At 36.2% G+C, this 16,276-nt stretch overlaps 1 protein-coding gene across 1 annotated transcript; it reads right to left on the minus strand.

Moving 5' to 3' along the window:
• Positions 1 to 11,932: 11,932 nt before the first annotated feature.
• On the minus strand, positions 11,933 to 12,816 carry LOC108978962 (general odorant-binding protein 56a). Its single transcript, XM_018949487.1, has 2 exons — positions 12,736 to 12,816; positions 11,933 to 12,653 (listed from the first exon to the last, which is right to left on the minus strand). The coding sequence occupies exons 1-2, from the start codon at positions 12,811 to 12,813 to the stop codon at positions 12,066 to 12,068; spliced, it is 666 nt and encodes a 221-aa protein (XP_018805032.1). The 5' UTR covers positions 12,814 to 12,816; the 3' UTR covers positions 11,933 to 12,065.
• Positions 12,817 to 16,276: the final 3,460 nt, after the last annotated feature.

The raw sequence follows: 16,276 nt of genomic DNA on the forward strand, positions 1-16,276 counted from the left end.
TAAAAGCCGGTTAGATGTCGATTATATGCCGTCAAAATAATGTTATCAGATATCATGGCACTTGAGCTCAGTAGATGGCATGACTCGAGCAAAACAATCCGCAGAACACGGCAAAGCAAAAAGCACTTTACAAATTCTTTTTTACCATCATTATTGGCGTTATATTTTTAGAAGATTTCCCCTTCGGAAAAAATATACTTCTATGTCTGTCAGTATGTGTTTTGTAGGAAATACAGGCATGAAAGAGGTGAAACCCTAATAACCCTTCTGAATAAAAAGCAATCTATCTGACACCTCACAAACACGCCACATATAATGTTTCAAAATCGGGCATCATCGAAAAAGAAGACTTACTGCAGCGATCATCCACGTGCTTTTTGAATTGTTTTTACTTACTTATTCAGTTACTAAATCAAGGAACATTAATTTCTTCAGGCTATTAGAAAAGTATGACTTAAATTAGATTTAGGAAATCACAAATTAACAATTAGCTAACTTAAATAAAAAACAAAATTAAGAGTATTAATAAAGTAAGCCCTAAAATGAGAAAAATCAAGTAGAGCTTTCTCAAAAATCGACCTAAACTCAGCACAGCACGCTTCAGAGGGGCATAACCTGCAAAATTAGTTTTCTTATTTTTACAATACAATGGGGAAATAGATCTGAAAAATATTAAAATTATTTTTTCCTAACATATTTATATGGGCAATTTTCTTCTTTAATAACTTCGAAAACAAATGAAAGGCAGATAACGGAACGTAGATTTTCAAGTGATTTGAAATGTAATAGTGGTAAACGTGGTTCATAAGAACTTTAAGAACAAATTTAAGAAAAATCTTTAAACGCGTTTAATTTTAATTTTAGTTAATTTTAAATTTAGAAAAAGAAAAACAACAGGAAATATCGTAAATAGCACAAAGAATAGGCGACATTAAACCCTTCTTTGTGGCAGTCCATATGATGCAATGAAAGAATCAGATGACACCCCATCCACAACAGAAAGTCAATTGTGGAAATATGACTTCATCCATTGCGAGAAGACAAAGTGAAAACCTGTAGATCATTACTTTTTAGTTATAATATTGTATGAAACTTTTTGAAAGGCTTTAAAGAAATCTGTTTAAACAAAGTCTACTTGAAATCCAGAAATTCCCGGAGAAGACAGGCATGCAATAATCACTAAAAACAGCCAAATTTAGCACAGTAGAGTGACCAGAGACAAATGCAAATTGATGTTAATAATTGATTTAACTGCAAAAAATAACTTGTTTGGAACAGAGCAACCAAAAGTTTTTAAAATGTTAATAAATTTAAAATAAAGTTATCAGATGACAAATACTTTTTGAAGGGAATCTTGATATTGATAAACAAAGGTAGGACAAGGCAGACAGCAGCCCATCAAGATCAATTTTGAAAAAAGCTTGATATCACAAAGAGCCCTGGAAAATCATCCAGCGAAAGGCACAGTGTGCCAAAATTTAGAGATGAAGAATTATTAACAGAAGAAGTAGAAGTAGTTCCAAGCTCATCATTTACATAATCTAATTTAAAGAATTCGACAAGCAAGCTGAAAATTCACCAGGAGCGTATGCCGACCTATCACCTCAGCGTAAAGCCCAAGGAATGTTGTGCGGCCATTCCTTTCTAGTCTTTCTAGATTTTACAAAGTTCCAAAAGTACTTAGTGTTTGACTGTATTTATGTCTATAAACCTTTTATAGGGCAATGCTACCAAATTATTAAACAGTTTTTGTGTAGCGTTGAAACTGAAGTTACGAAATATTTTCTGTAATATTTATGTTTAAGATTTTTCAACCCTTTGAGATCCAAAAATTAATCACCTCGTTGTACTTTTATAATTTTTTTTTTTTGTTAAATTCACGAACACGACCTTTCCACACCCTGGAAGAAAAACAACGTTTCGGATTCGATTGAAATTGAGAATGAACTCTACCATAATACTTTTTTTTGTAATTGGAGCGACATCGTGCGGTGAGACTATGTATTGGATCATTCTGAATCAAAGGAAAGCCAGAGTAATTAACGGCAAAGTTTTCGTAAGTTTTCATTATTTGTGGATTACAACGACATTGCTCGCACTCGAATTTGAAACTTCAGACAGATTACTGATTTTAGTTATCGAGCAATTTACCATAAAAAGCCAGTGTGCACAATAAACTGTCTTCAGAGAGAACAGCAGACAAAATCTACTCTTGGTGAGTACAAATAAGGGTTACATCACTTGCCTTATGAAGTCTCTATAGAATGTAATGATACACCAAGGGGTAAAGAGGGATTTATTTTTTTTTTAAGCTTTTAAAAGAAATAAAGAGATTTTGAATAATGCCAACTTTAATAAAATTTTACCTTTTAATCTTCTTTCGTGTTCTTAAATGTTAAGATAGCAGATAAGCTATTTAAAAACTAATTTGAGGCCAAATAAACAAGCAATAGTTACCACATATTTTCCGCACGCTCACACTAACTCAAAAATCACCTACTTGAAGTTAAGGTGCAGTAGAGGCGACCAGACGGAAAGTGCAAAATACAATTTAACACATTGTTGGTCCTAAGTAACAGCGAGTTCAAGCGAACAAGTGTGAAATGAAATAAAATAACAAAAACATTTGCACAAAAACATAAGTAATACAGACACATTTGATGAAAATGTATGACTTGTGTATATGTATGTGCATATAGCCACCAATAAGATGGTGCGCCTGTTGGTATGCAACAATATTTTGAAGAGACATAAAACTACACTCACAGCGAACACAAGATGGCATGTCAAAACTTTCACGACATTTAACGGAATTGTAAGCGCGGCATATTTTCAACGCACACACACACATTCGCCGCCATGGCGGGCATAAAGCGCCATAAATAAATGTGTTGCCAGTAAAGAATCAATGAAAGAATAAATGCATTTGTCGAGTCAACGCAGGGCAGTACGAGGGCGGGCGCAGCCGAGGAGCGGATAAGGAATTAAACACGAGGTTACAGCTGCTCTGCTGGCGTACAAGAAGAACTGTTGCTGTTACTTAAAAGTTGTCGCACAAGATTTAGCGCAACGCCGACTGTGCTGCGGTTACTAGCTCTAACGAATGCTGCGCCTGCACACACTCACACTTGCGCACGAAAGTTCATTTATACCCTTTACTTACAAGCGAACGTGTGTCTACTTTTGGATATGTAATGCGATTGCGGTAAGTACGCAGCAGCTGCATGAGAAATGGTTGACAAAGGCGCGGATAGACAGCTGTGAGCCGACAGCAGAAGAAGAACAACACTTATAGACAGCCGTTCGGTTAGCTGCTTGCTAGGGGAGCGGAAGTTAGTGAGACAAGTGCAGCAGTTAAGTGATAGTTTGAGCACAGCGCTGTATGCTCTCAAATTGTACTGTATATTACATACACGCATACATGCGAGCAGCGCTCTTGCGTACATAGCTGGGCCTTGGCAAAAACACGGCCAGACTGTAATGTGACACGGCTGTGAGACAAAAACCAGCCACAGCCGCAGACACAGCTACGGCCGGAGCGTCAAGCGGAGCAGCTGGAACAGACCCGAAATGGAAACAAAGACTCATTAAATCGTCTTGCTTTACTTTTTTCTGTTGATAACATTTCGTTTTAATTTAGTTTGCTGAATTTTTGTTTCTTGTGAAGAGAAAAGGTTTCCCATAAAGAATGTGCGATTTAATTTCTGAGTTTTCACAAATCCTATGAAAGTTAACTCAAGCAACTTAACAAGCTATTTTTAATTATAATAAAATATTTGACATGGAACCCTTCCAAATATAAACAGATCTAATATTAGACTCAAAAGTCTATTGTCTATTGCCATTCTAGAACTTCGAAATTAAATTTATTATCTTATTATCAAAGCAAGTATCGAATGTGAAAATGTTTAATGATGCAAGGTAAATGTAGAAATAATAATTTTAATACACATGGGAATCTTTAGATGGGTTAAAAATAAATATTTGATAGCTACTCAGTAAGCAGGAAAGTTAGAACGAGTGTGATCTATTTCGCTTGCAATGTAGTAGACTTTTGGCAAATATCTCAGTTATTATTTCCTATAGTTGTAATCACAAAATCATTTCAATGGTTATTAAAGTTCTAACCGGACATTATCCAATCGGTGTTCTTTTCGATGCCAACTACATCCGCTGTCTGTAATAAGATGAGATAGAATCGTATCAACACTTCGGCCTCACTACCAAATGGTGATCTAAGCAGAAGTACTTTTGATGATCTAAAGTAGCGTAATTATTGCTTCAACAATTCATAAAATGATTATAAACAACGATGCCAGACCAAGTTGGGTGAACTATTCAGTTATAAACGTTCGTATGTATAATATATAAAATAAGTAAGGAAGGGCTACGTTCGGGTGCAATCCTTACTATTGTAAATTGTAGGAATTAAAGCCAGAAAAATAACTTATGGCATAAAAAATCAACCAGAGGATCGCATATATAATATTATATATAACTATTACACTTACTGACAAAATCGGCTTAATATCTCTTAGAAAAACGAAAATAATTATAACATAGCCACATACTAAAAAATATATAGAGTAAAGTCAGTCGGATGTTCGAAAAACCTGATATTACAATAGTTATATAGGGTCTATGTCAAGTCTTCGCTCGAATAAACGCATTTTAGGCACAAATATGCACTGTTATGAGTAAAAAATGCTCTCTCATTTTCATTGAGATAACTCGCATTTTGCGATGCAAAGTCACCTGCGGTTCGAAAATCTATATGTTAGGTATATGGGGGCTAAAAGAAGTATTGGCCCGTTTCAACCCATTTTTGACTTACCCAAATACTATTGTCAGAGAAGGAATATACATGAATTTCAATTATATATCTTAAACATTGACCGATATTTTCGATCAAAAATCAACTATAGGTACTAGGGGCCTAGGGGCTTGAAAAATTTGTGTTGGATTTGAAAAGTTTTTGTTCGATTTGGCAAAGGCATTCTTCGTGTCAAAGTTCTATCCCTTTATAGTAATTGCTTCTTGATTTGTATACTGGAAAGTCAAAGAATAAAGTGGAATTTAAAATTGTGCTTGATGAGAAGTAGGAGTGGTATTAGGTTGAATTTAGCCCAAACTTCCTACTAAATTTAGATGAAAAAAGTGGGCGGTGTCCACTCCAATTTTCACACCGGCTCCAATAAAGCCCCCTCATATAATCTCGCGATTGATCGCGCTTTTTACTAGTTTTTAACATTACCGTTATATTGGGAGTGAGCTGGATTATCCTCCGATTTCTTCCATTTTCATATTCTCAGTAGGAGTTTTGATAGTATTTGTGCTGTGACATTCTTGTTTTGGGTTAGTAGTTTAAGAGATATGTATATTCAACTAATTAGAGAACGGCGCCACGCCCACTTTTCCAAAAACGTTTTCCCAATGTTGCCCTTTGCACCCGCGATCCCCTGAGCCAATTTTCAGCTTCATATATTTAGTGGATAGTTACCACAATTTAAAGTTTTTGGTTAATGGAGTATTGTGGGCGTGGCAGTAGTCCAATTACAACCATCTATGAACTCGTCTTTTTTTCCGTATAACAAGCTTAATAAACATATCTCAGCTTATACTCAAGTTACAGCTTGTACGGACGGACGAATAGACAGACAGTCACCCAGGTTTCAACTTTTTTTGTCATCCTGATCATTTATATATACATAACCTTATATTTATCTCGATTAGTTTTAGGTGATACGTCGCAACAGGTTGCAAGAGTATAAAAACAAGTAAAGAAGGTTTAAGTTCAGGTGTAACCGAATATTTCATACTCTTGCAATTTTTAAAGATCGAAACCGGCGAAAAGTCCTCTGTTGTTTGTCAAAACTTTCTATTACGGATTGGTGCGAAAGAATTCAATAATTATTATTCAATTAAAGGTTTACAATCATATTCTCTACGGCATTAAAATATATTGTTGCCCCTAGAATCGCACTAACAGATTTTACTTCATATACGGGATAGTGGTGCTAAAATCAACCTACTTATCTCAAATGCCATATATCAAATCAGTTCTACCATATAGGCTAAATTTAACATATGTAAAACAAAACATAGACCAGTCATTATCTTTTTCTCTTTACTGGCGTAAACCCTGCTTACGCGGTTAAAGCCGAGTTAACAAAAACGCGCCTGTCGTTTCTTCTTGTCTCTACGTTTTTATGCAGTTTTGGTGCTAGGACATATCATCACCAAAACTAAACATTCTCTGAACTTCATGAGTAAACATCACAGATTGATCAATATGTAAGGCATGTTTTGGCATGTTAGCCGATATATGCGGTAAAGTCAACCCGTTTTTACCCATTTTCGGCAAAAGGGCATAATGTCGTCACAAAAATATTCTCCACGAATTTCATTTACTCATTGAGTTATTGCACTTTTGTTAGTTTTAAACATAACCGATAAATGGGGCGTGGAGTGGGAGGAGTTATTATCTGATTTTACTTTTTTTCACAGGGTAGAAAGAAATGCTAAAGGCCTTCTTGTCAAAAAGATTACTTGCTATAGCTTCAGCGGTTCGGAAGCTATTTACATTAAACCATTTAGGAGGCGAAGCCACCTCCACTTTTAGACAATTTTTGGGCCACAAGTGTCTATCACTACTGCAATCCTTTGTACCAAATTATATCATTTAGTGCTTCCTTATGACACTTTATGGGTTTTCGTTTCATGGAACTTTATGGGCGCGGTAGTGGTCAGATTACGCTCAATCCCGACCTCTCTTAGGTGACAAGAAACGTATGCAAGTTTCTTCGAGATTTCCGAATTTTGTCTCAAGCTACAGATTTCACAGACAGCCGTCCGGACGAGCAGACAGTCACCCAAATTTCGATTCGTAGATAATATGTATAACAAAAAATTATAAGAATTTTAAATTTAAATTTCGCGCGAAAACCAATTCTTCCGTGCGAATGGTCACATCAAAGTCTTCATTAGTGTTTTGTATATGCTGGTATTTCCGAAGTAGGTAAAGGGTAAGATTGGGAGATTTTTACGATGAGTAGAATTATTTAACAATGAAGATCCATTAAACCTTGCCTGTGGAATCGAATTTTTAGTGCCGAAAATAATTGCTTGTTACAAGCAAGTGTTTTCGATTGGTATAAATTATTCAAAGAGGATCGTTAAGGCGTTGACAACAAACCACGTCCCGGACGGGCATCAACAACACATCAACAAAATAAAACCATTGGTGCTTGAATACAAATCATGGTCGATAATATGCACTATTAATATTTGTTAATATGTAGGAAAGAAAAATTACTAACTGGAAAATAAAAGGCGTAACTAGAGAATAATAGTAAATAAATTAATTTTCGGAATAATTGTCAGCAGTCGTAAAATACAAGTAGTATCACAAAAGAAGTCTTAACAAATTTGTTGAAATAATGTACGAGACTGCGTAACATAACTTTACGTAGAGAGAAATGAATATTTGACTGGCTTTCAAGGTTAAACTTCAGTTTTAATTAAAAGTTGTATTTTCCAGAAAACACTCGAATTTCATTGTCACTGAGTCCGGCATTTAAATTAAATTTTCGAAAATCAGATTTTTCTAGCGACTGTACTAGTGTACTGTACACTCACCGGCGACGCTCTCTTCAATTGATCAATTAAATTTTCTGTTTGCAATTTTAGCACTTCCAGTTGAGTATTGCTGGCATATTATTACAATACCTTTGCAAAAAGCAACAAATATTAGGCGAGCCCGCCTCTCGGTGGTTCTTGTACAAACTGACGTTTCCCACATAAAACCTCCAACATAGAATTTATCGAGAGAAGTTTGTTGCGAGGCTTTTGTTTCGGCACTGTGCAGCATGAAATTGAATTTGAGTGCAAACTTCAACTTCCTTGCAAAGTATTGCCACACAAGTACCCAAAGATTTTGCGGCGCTGCGAAGAGTGCTGATTTGCTTTACAACTCTTCTATGGCTCTTGCGTTTAGCATTGAGATGTGCACTCCAATTTGAATTTGTTTAATTTGTTTCGTTCTTTTTCGTGCCGCCGACATTAGCGCCTCTCTGTAAGCGCGTATCTGTGACAATTTCATTGCCTCATCGCTGTGTGTCCCCTGACTTGCAGTTGTAGTTTTGCGCTTGCCGACTCTACTAATTTTCGGATATATTTTCAATTTGCATAAGAGCGCAAGATATGCGCAAACCTTTCTTGCTAACCAAAGGAGGCAGCACCCGCCGAAATTTCTTATGCCGCCCGTTGAATTCAGGCATTGTTGTACATATTGCAGGCAACAACAAGGCCAAAAGCCAGAGACTCCATCATTAGCCATGCACCTGCTCAGTTTGTGCTTTTTAAGCACAACTTCCACTTCACCCTCATTTCCGCCTCTCCATGAAAATAACTGCAAGCAGCTTGCTGCTTTTCAGCCACGAGCCCGTTGTGCCCGTTGTGCCCGCCTTACGTGTGAGTCGGCCCGCAGGTTTTTGTGTGGTGAAATGTAAATTTTATTGAATTCAACTCTTTTGTGTGCCATGTCACGTGGTTGTGCGTTTAAGGAAAATTGCATAATTACGCCTAATCTTGAGACGCTTTGTAAGTAGCACGTCGTCTCGTCAGGCACCTCGCTCCACACCGCCACGGCTTCGGCATACTCTATGCTGCCCGGCTTATACTCGCTAAGTGTTGGTCTCTTAAAACCCGTTGCTATAACTATCCATCCTATATGTCATTGAAGTTTTTCTTTGTTTTACCGCCGCGGCGTGCCGGCTGTCGATTTGCATATTCAAGCGCTTGCGCAGGATCCTCTCTGCCGTCTTGCCCGCACTTTTTGTATGTGATAACTACTAGTTTTTAATTTGAATGACAAAGCGGATTTACATACTGCAGTAGGCGTATGCATTCGGCTTGGCTTTAGTTGGCGCTTTAAGCCTGGCCGTTTCCTCTCTCTTGCAGCTATTTCGTTCAAGCTTCCTTTCACCACTTTAATATTGTCGTTCCTTCCATTGTTTCGTGGCTTTGCTGGGTGCGGATTTGTGCGCCGGTTGAAAGAGCGCTAGTCAACCACATACAATTGCAAAATCTTTTATTAATCTCATAAGCTATGCAGTTGTGAAGTCGTTGAACTCCTTCCAGATTGCGGAATAATAATAATAAGTGACAGGAAAGGTTAGGGTAGACGCTGAAACAGAACTTGAAGAATAATTAAAACGGCGAAATGTACAGGCTTCACTTCTCTCAAAATAACAAAAGATTGTATTTTGCTGTAACCAATCCAAAATTCCATTTATAAACATTGCCATGGATCTATTCAATAACCAGAAGGGAACGTCAAAGACGCTTCAAAGTGTATCTCGCCATGTCTAAACTAAGTAGGGGGATCAAGCGCAGAATAACACTTACCAACAGGTGTTACTTGGGATCCGTAAGCAATTGAGAAGTAGATCCCTCTCTCGATGCACAAAATTACTCTCTATAAGTCTCTCATAATCCCCAGCCTATTATACAGCGCTGAAACAGGCAACGATATTCTCAAAGTCTTCGAACCGTTTAAGTTTAGATTTTCGGAGAAGTTGTGAGTTAACAGTTAACACCATTAGACTCTTTCTTTTATGAAATCATTTGAAGTCATTGGGCTTTAAAAATACAAATGGACACTATTCAAGCTTTAGAAATCAATACGAAATATGCTATAATAATATTCGATATGGTTGTCTGGAAAATGTTCTCAAAAATTGGGTTCCTCGAATTCGTTCAGGTGAAACAAGTCGTGGAGGCCATTTGAATACTGCTATATTCAGTACTTACATAATTATAGCTATTGTACTTCTCATAAAATACAACAAAATCTTTGAATTTCCTTAACAATTTTTTTTTTTTTTTTTTTTTTTTTTTTTTTTTTTTTTTTTTTTTTTTTTTTTTTTTTTTTTTTTTTTTTTTTTTTTTTTTTTTTTTGAAAAGAAATCATATCATCATCATATTGGAAAACCCTGAAGTTTCGGTGCAACTGATAATAATTTTTACACTCTTGCATCATGTTGATAATATGTAACAGTGTATAATAGTTTTGTTCAACTAAACGGGCAGACTAACAGTCCGGCCATGCAAGCTGTAACTTAAAATATCTTTATAAAACTTCGTACAAATCCATCTTATCGAACCATTACCTCGCATACGCCAAAGAAAAACTTATAAAATGCCATAACTAAGCACAAAAGTAAAGTATAGAACTGGCACCTGTGGGCTGAAAATTTTGAAAAAGAAACGGTGGGCCCGCTAGATAATAGATTTAATGAACATATCACCCAGACCACTGACACTATAATGGCTAAATTCGGATAGGATAATTTTTGTAAGACCGATGAAGGGAAGAAGGAAAAATCGGATGATTAAAACGCCCACTCCCCAAAGAACGATACTGTTAAAAGCTACTAACAGTGCGATAAATCAGTAACTATATACGGCAGAGAAAATAAATAATTCTCCCGAAACTACATGAGAGGATATAATTTATGTATGTATAAAAATTGGTAAAATCACATATCTCAGAACCTGGAACACGGATGCGAAGAAAACTATGAGTCATGGGGTATAGGTCTACATCGCAGTTCTTCAACGCTTCTAATACAGTAGTCCGTAACTTGTTGTAACTTCTTCCCCCAATGGCACGGCCAGTGCGCAAGCTCACCATTAAGCTACAAATGTCACACGGCGTTGTCATTATCCAAAAAGTTTTTGAATCTATCTATCAAACTATCAATACGATTTTCCATTTCTTTAGTTTTCAAAGCACATACTTTTTCTGGAAGCAGCAAACTCTTTTGGAATATGTACATTCAATACTTCTCTAGAAAAGTGCGTCTTCAAATCTTTGCCGATTGTGTTAAACAGAGGAATGTACACTGACACCCTGGCATTACAAGCAGCGTATCTATCATATTTGATGCCTTTGCCAGATCGATCGAATCACGCTGAGTGAATGAGTTAGAGGTAGAATAGCACAAGGCAAAAAATCCCAATAATAAATTCATATTAACAAATGGATGCGATGAGTATCGTTGCTTTTCTCGCTGTTTCCTTATTTTTCCAGTAACTAATTTTCAATATTGGAAAACTTGGCGGATAAACCCAGAAGAATATATCAATCGAACATAAAGCTGAATGCAACATCTATTTCAAGTACACTATCAAAAGTTGTTTCTGAAATAAAATTTCATATTCCTGGATTATATATCTGTTACTCTATATGTTTTTAGAGTAGTGAAATTACTAATATGCCAGAGGGAATTTCCTCGCTCTGAATCCGCCACTGGTATACATATACTACATATATTACAATTGCTTTAGATTCCGATCTTGTGGTTGTCGTTTTGCACCTTAAAGTATTTCCTTGGCTTTGATTCTAGCAAGTTGCAAAATTATAAAATTTTCCTTACTTTTTTTCTTGTTCTTGATTGGATTTTAGGGAAACGTTATACAAGGGGTATAGGTATATCTATAGAGAAACGGATCTACAAGGGGAAAACAAAATGGAAAGCTTACTAAAGAACTAGCGCGTCACTTGTGACTGAGAAAAATTCCGATTTGATTTGCATTGACTCAACAATACTCCGTTTATACTTGTAATGAATCGGATATATTTAGCCTTAAAGGAATAATATAATATAACGAGTTATATGTACTATATGTGCTTCTCACACTATCTCTTCGCACTGCCTGGTCGATCGGCCTTTGGTAGGCAAGACTTTCCAATAATTTAGATGGATACCACACACGGTTATTTATATCTGAATTATGTTGACAATCATGTAGAGCCGTCCGTCTACATTTGCAATACAAGTATATATTAGTCTATGCATTGCGACTTATTGTACTTAAGTATCAAATATATGTATCTATATGTATACACCTGTATGATCGTCTGAAGTTGCAATTTATTTATATTTTATTGAATAATTATTCCCCTCCACCAGTGTTACTTCTATATTTCTAAAACAAATAAATATATTCCTTGACCACAAACTATTTATAAATATTTTTCAATATCAATATCAATCGGTTTACTCCTCTTCTAACCCCTGTTTAATATTTTGCTTTCTGGGTAAACGTTTTGCTAGAATGTTTTTGATTAGTAGCTGATGCTCAGCATCAGGAGACATTCGGTGCGCTGACGGCATTGCCATATCTGTTGTAGACAAATCCATAGCGCGCGTTTCCTCTTTCCTATTAGGCTCCTCATTCAATTGATCCACAGGTTCGGGTTGATTATACGGCGGCCTCATCAGCCTTTGACCAGATTGATAGCATTGATGAATGAGGAAAGCTGTTTCACACTTATTATCGCTGAAATGACCTAAACACTCACGTTCCAACATGCGCTTAGGATCGGTGACATCGCCCAGGAAACTAATGATGTCACGCTCCACAAAAATCCCATTACTCACCAAGCCCATATGTTCGAAGAGGCAGTGTGTGAAACATTGTGTAGCCTTCGTGACGTTGCTGAAGTCGTTCTCGCTAAACCTACGCAGGTCGTCCATTGACAAATCAGTCTCGAGCGCGCACAAACGCACCATATCCGCAGTTTTGCGATGTTGGTCCTCGGAAACGCTCAGATCCAAACTCATTTTAACCGAAGCGGAACGAGCCTGAAACAAAAAAACACAATTTTTTTTTTTTTTTTTTTTTTTGAAGTTCTTCGCTGTTTTTTTTTTTTACAAATTTACTTACTTCGACAGCTGGAAAGGGTGGCAAGTTTCCAATGGAAGCCAATATCGCACCAGCGAGTACAATCCACTTGCTATCCATTTCCACGCTTTATTTGCTGCTGACTGCATGACCGTTTCAATTTGTTTACTTTTATATAAATATTTCGTTGAAAAAGTTTATATTTTTATTATGAATTTTTTATTGGCCGCTTTCAAGCATAAAATTTAATCACACATATAATTAAAAATTTCATAGCATATTAATTCGTGCTGATATGTTTGCTGTTGGCTGTCTATGAAGCTTTCGCGACTTAATCCACCCTCATATGTGACAATTTAATGAGTTTAATTATTTTCAATGTTATATTTTAATTTTCCAGTAAAGCCAATTGCTTTTTCATTCAATTGCTCGCTTTTTGTAACATGCTTCGGAAATAACAATAAAATATTAAATTGTCGGTGGTTATTAAAAATGATATACAAATAAAGATATTTCCGAAAGAGTTGACAGATGGATCAGAGAGATGTGAAATGTCTTAAGGGCATGCGAGATCACCAAGATCATGTGCAAGGGAACGGAGGGAAAACAACAAGCTTTTTAAGAGAGGTGCCAACTTTCTGGCGTCACATGCGAGCCATATGTTGTTCTGTTTTAATGATGACACATTCAGAAAGTGCACAGAAGTAGGCAAGAGAGACGCAAGAACTCCTGTTCTGCTTCTGTCTAACCTTATCTTGAACTCATCTTAGATATCCGAGAGATTCGCAGTTCAAGGGACTAGATAAAGCATCAACTAGATATCAATTCGCTCTTAAAGTTCTCAAAATGCGCTGACGCCCGCTATTACGAATATTCAAGACCAGTAGGTCTATGTATTGCGTGACGGCTGGCCAGTATAACCTTATCTTACCTCGATGTTAGGTAAGTGCTTCATTTACACAGCTAGTAAGAATGCAGTGGGTTCCACAAGTAATGTTCTTCCAGTTAGAAGTTGGAAGTCGCTTCAGGACAATTACTTTCTTCGGAAGGTAAAATTATTTCCTATACAGGACTGAATTAACAGTTTGGCCATATGCAAACTCGTAGGAGATAATTTCCTGCCAATTCCATTAAACACATAGCAAAACCTACTTGACCGTAAATCTTAGCTTGGTCATCATTTTCGCTGGTTCACCGCTATTTTACCATGGGCATTCCATCACAAATGACCTATAGCCATCCGTTTCAGAAATAGATTGCCTTTGTTGCGATTCAGTTGCGTTTCGCGATAACACGTGAATCGCCGATACATCGAGCTTGTTTTTGTATCCATCTTTTTCTCCCCAAGAAGATACTCATTTGTCGGAACCACCCATATCGCGGACTATAGCTTATACCTGCCTACAAGCAGTGTCTTGAAAGTATAAGTTAAAAATTTCAAATTTTAGGTCTCGTGGACCAAAAGTCTGTTTACATTCTGATCTTCTTAGGAAAATTACACTCTCTACGCGATACGACTCAAAAGTGTAAATTGGGTAAAGAAGTTCAAAAATAAAAGTACGTAGTTATGTCCCGACTGGCAAAGCTTTTAAAAGTGCCAATACGCCAACAATATTAACGATCTCATCGGAATTATATCTATATATATGTTATTCACTTTGCGAATATATTTAACAACATTTGAATGAGTCTTAGGGTACTAGAATCACACCAGCGAAGAAGGCATAATACATGGCACTTTCATCAAAAATATTGATGAAGATGACGAAGAGAGACGACTATAAAATCCTGGGATTAAAAATAAAAAATAAAAAAGTAATTAAATAAATAATTTCAATAAATATGTTTATGGGATATTTCTTAATCCCCTAAAGCGTATTAATTTCCACCACAAATAAATCAATCAACTGTCGCTGGAATTTATTAATACGTACTTGTGACAACTCTAGCGCAATGCATGCTATAATTAATGAGTTCTACTTAACGTTAATTTATTATTTCAAACAAATCCAATGATAATTTCCTGTCGAAATATGTGATGGATTTCATTTTATATATTATGACTAACTGCATGTTGCCATGACGTGAATGATTTGGATGAAATTTATGAGTTTGTAACTGAATTATACTTTCTAATTGGTAATTTGAATGAAAACTCACTATAATCGATTTATTAATAGCAACATTTGTATTTTTATGGCATTTTAAATATAAGCAGACGAAAAATAATTCGTTTTGGAAATTGGCAAACTTAATTCAAACGCTTCAGTTTTTTGGAAGCGAACCTGGGACCAACATTATAAGCAATTTTGCGCGCTACAGGCAAATGATGCGCAATATTTTTGCTTCCTCGTAATGCCAAATAACACTCTAAGCTATAAGTTAATTAATTGATTTTTTCATAAATCCTAAAATTATTATTATTACAGTATTTTAATATTTCGAACTTGCGTTGGAAAGCTACTGCTCTTGTATGTCTTTTCAATTATACATATGTCATTAATTTGAAGCATGAACAACAAAGATTTTTTCACTCAAATATGTCGAACTTTGGCTTTGGGAAAGAGTTTTGCTGGGAAATTATTCATTATTTTAATATGAAAAAAAACTAGCCGAAAGTTATCGTATTTCGGTTGAAATTTTAAGTGACCGCGCTCTAGCTGAGTAAACATGACAGGAATGGTTTGAATTATTTAAGAAAGAAGATTCGGCCTTGGAACACAATGAACGTTCTGCGCAGTAAAAAGACAGTTTGAAGAAGAGGTAGTGGAAGCATTACTCGATGAATGAAACTGTCAAAACGGTCATTTTAGAATGTTTAAAGAAGCCGAATGAATCCATATGCAATGAAATGCGGTGTCATATGAACCAAAGCCGAGACTTTTCAAGAGACATCTCACTTCAGAAATTGAATCGCATCAAATTGTGATGATGTAAATGTCAGTTACGGCCCTTACGCCCTTATAACCTAAAACACATAAAATCATATCGTCCCGTTTTTGCGAACCTATTCTGCCCATAATTCCGGCCGCTGTTTAATAATAGCGCAAGCGAAGCATTACACTCAAGTAGTATTCCTTGTTGACAGTTTGCCCGCCGAGAGGAAATCAAAGTGTACCAAACCTCTATAAACGAAGAAAACTGTCAACATAACCTTAATTTTTGACCTGCTTTACCGTGATTTTTTCGGCTCTGGCTCACATATCGTGGATATTCGGACGATTGATCGTTTGTTTAAGAGTCGTAAGCACAGATCCAAGACTAACACTTATTATGACATCCTTTTATGTGGAAATCATTTTTTCACAGACGTTAACGCGACGCTATTTTTCTAAAAAATTTAATGATTTTGGAACCAATTGTGCTTTCACTTTTCTCAGGCCCTAAAGATCTTACCAAATTTTTTTCACTGATCCTTCCGATATTGCAACGACGCCAATCTGTTAATCGTCGATTCGCAAGCGCCAATTCCTTTATTTTATTGATGTGTAGATCATCAGTTGATTTTAATGACCGTTATGGACGTTCTTCATCAACTTCGAATAATTTTTACCAATCAAAAACACTTGATCGTGACAAACAA

This window comes from Bactrocera latifrons, unplaced genomic scaffold, assembly GCF_001853355.1.
Source record: "Bactrocera latifrons isolate USDA-ARS-PBARC rearing strain unplaced genomic scaffold, ASM185335v1 scaffold_13, whole genome shotgun sequence".
Classification (NCBI taxonomy): domain Eukaryota; kingdom Metazoa; phylum Arthropoda; class Insecta; order Diptera; family Tephritidae; genus Bactrocera; species Bactrocera latifrons.

Coding starts and splice junctions, on each gene's coding strand:
- LOC108978962 (XM_018949487.1), bottom strand. CDS start 12,813: ATGGATAGCAAGTGGATTGTACTCGCTGGTGCGATATTGGCTTCCATT. Junction 12,654..12,735: donor CACCCTTTCCAGCTGTCGAA/GTAAGTAAATTT, acceptor TTTTTGTTTCAG/GCTCGTTCCGCTTCGGTTAA.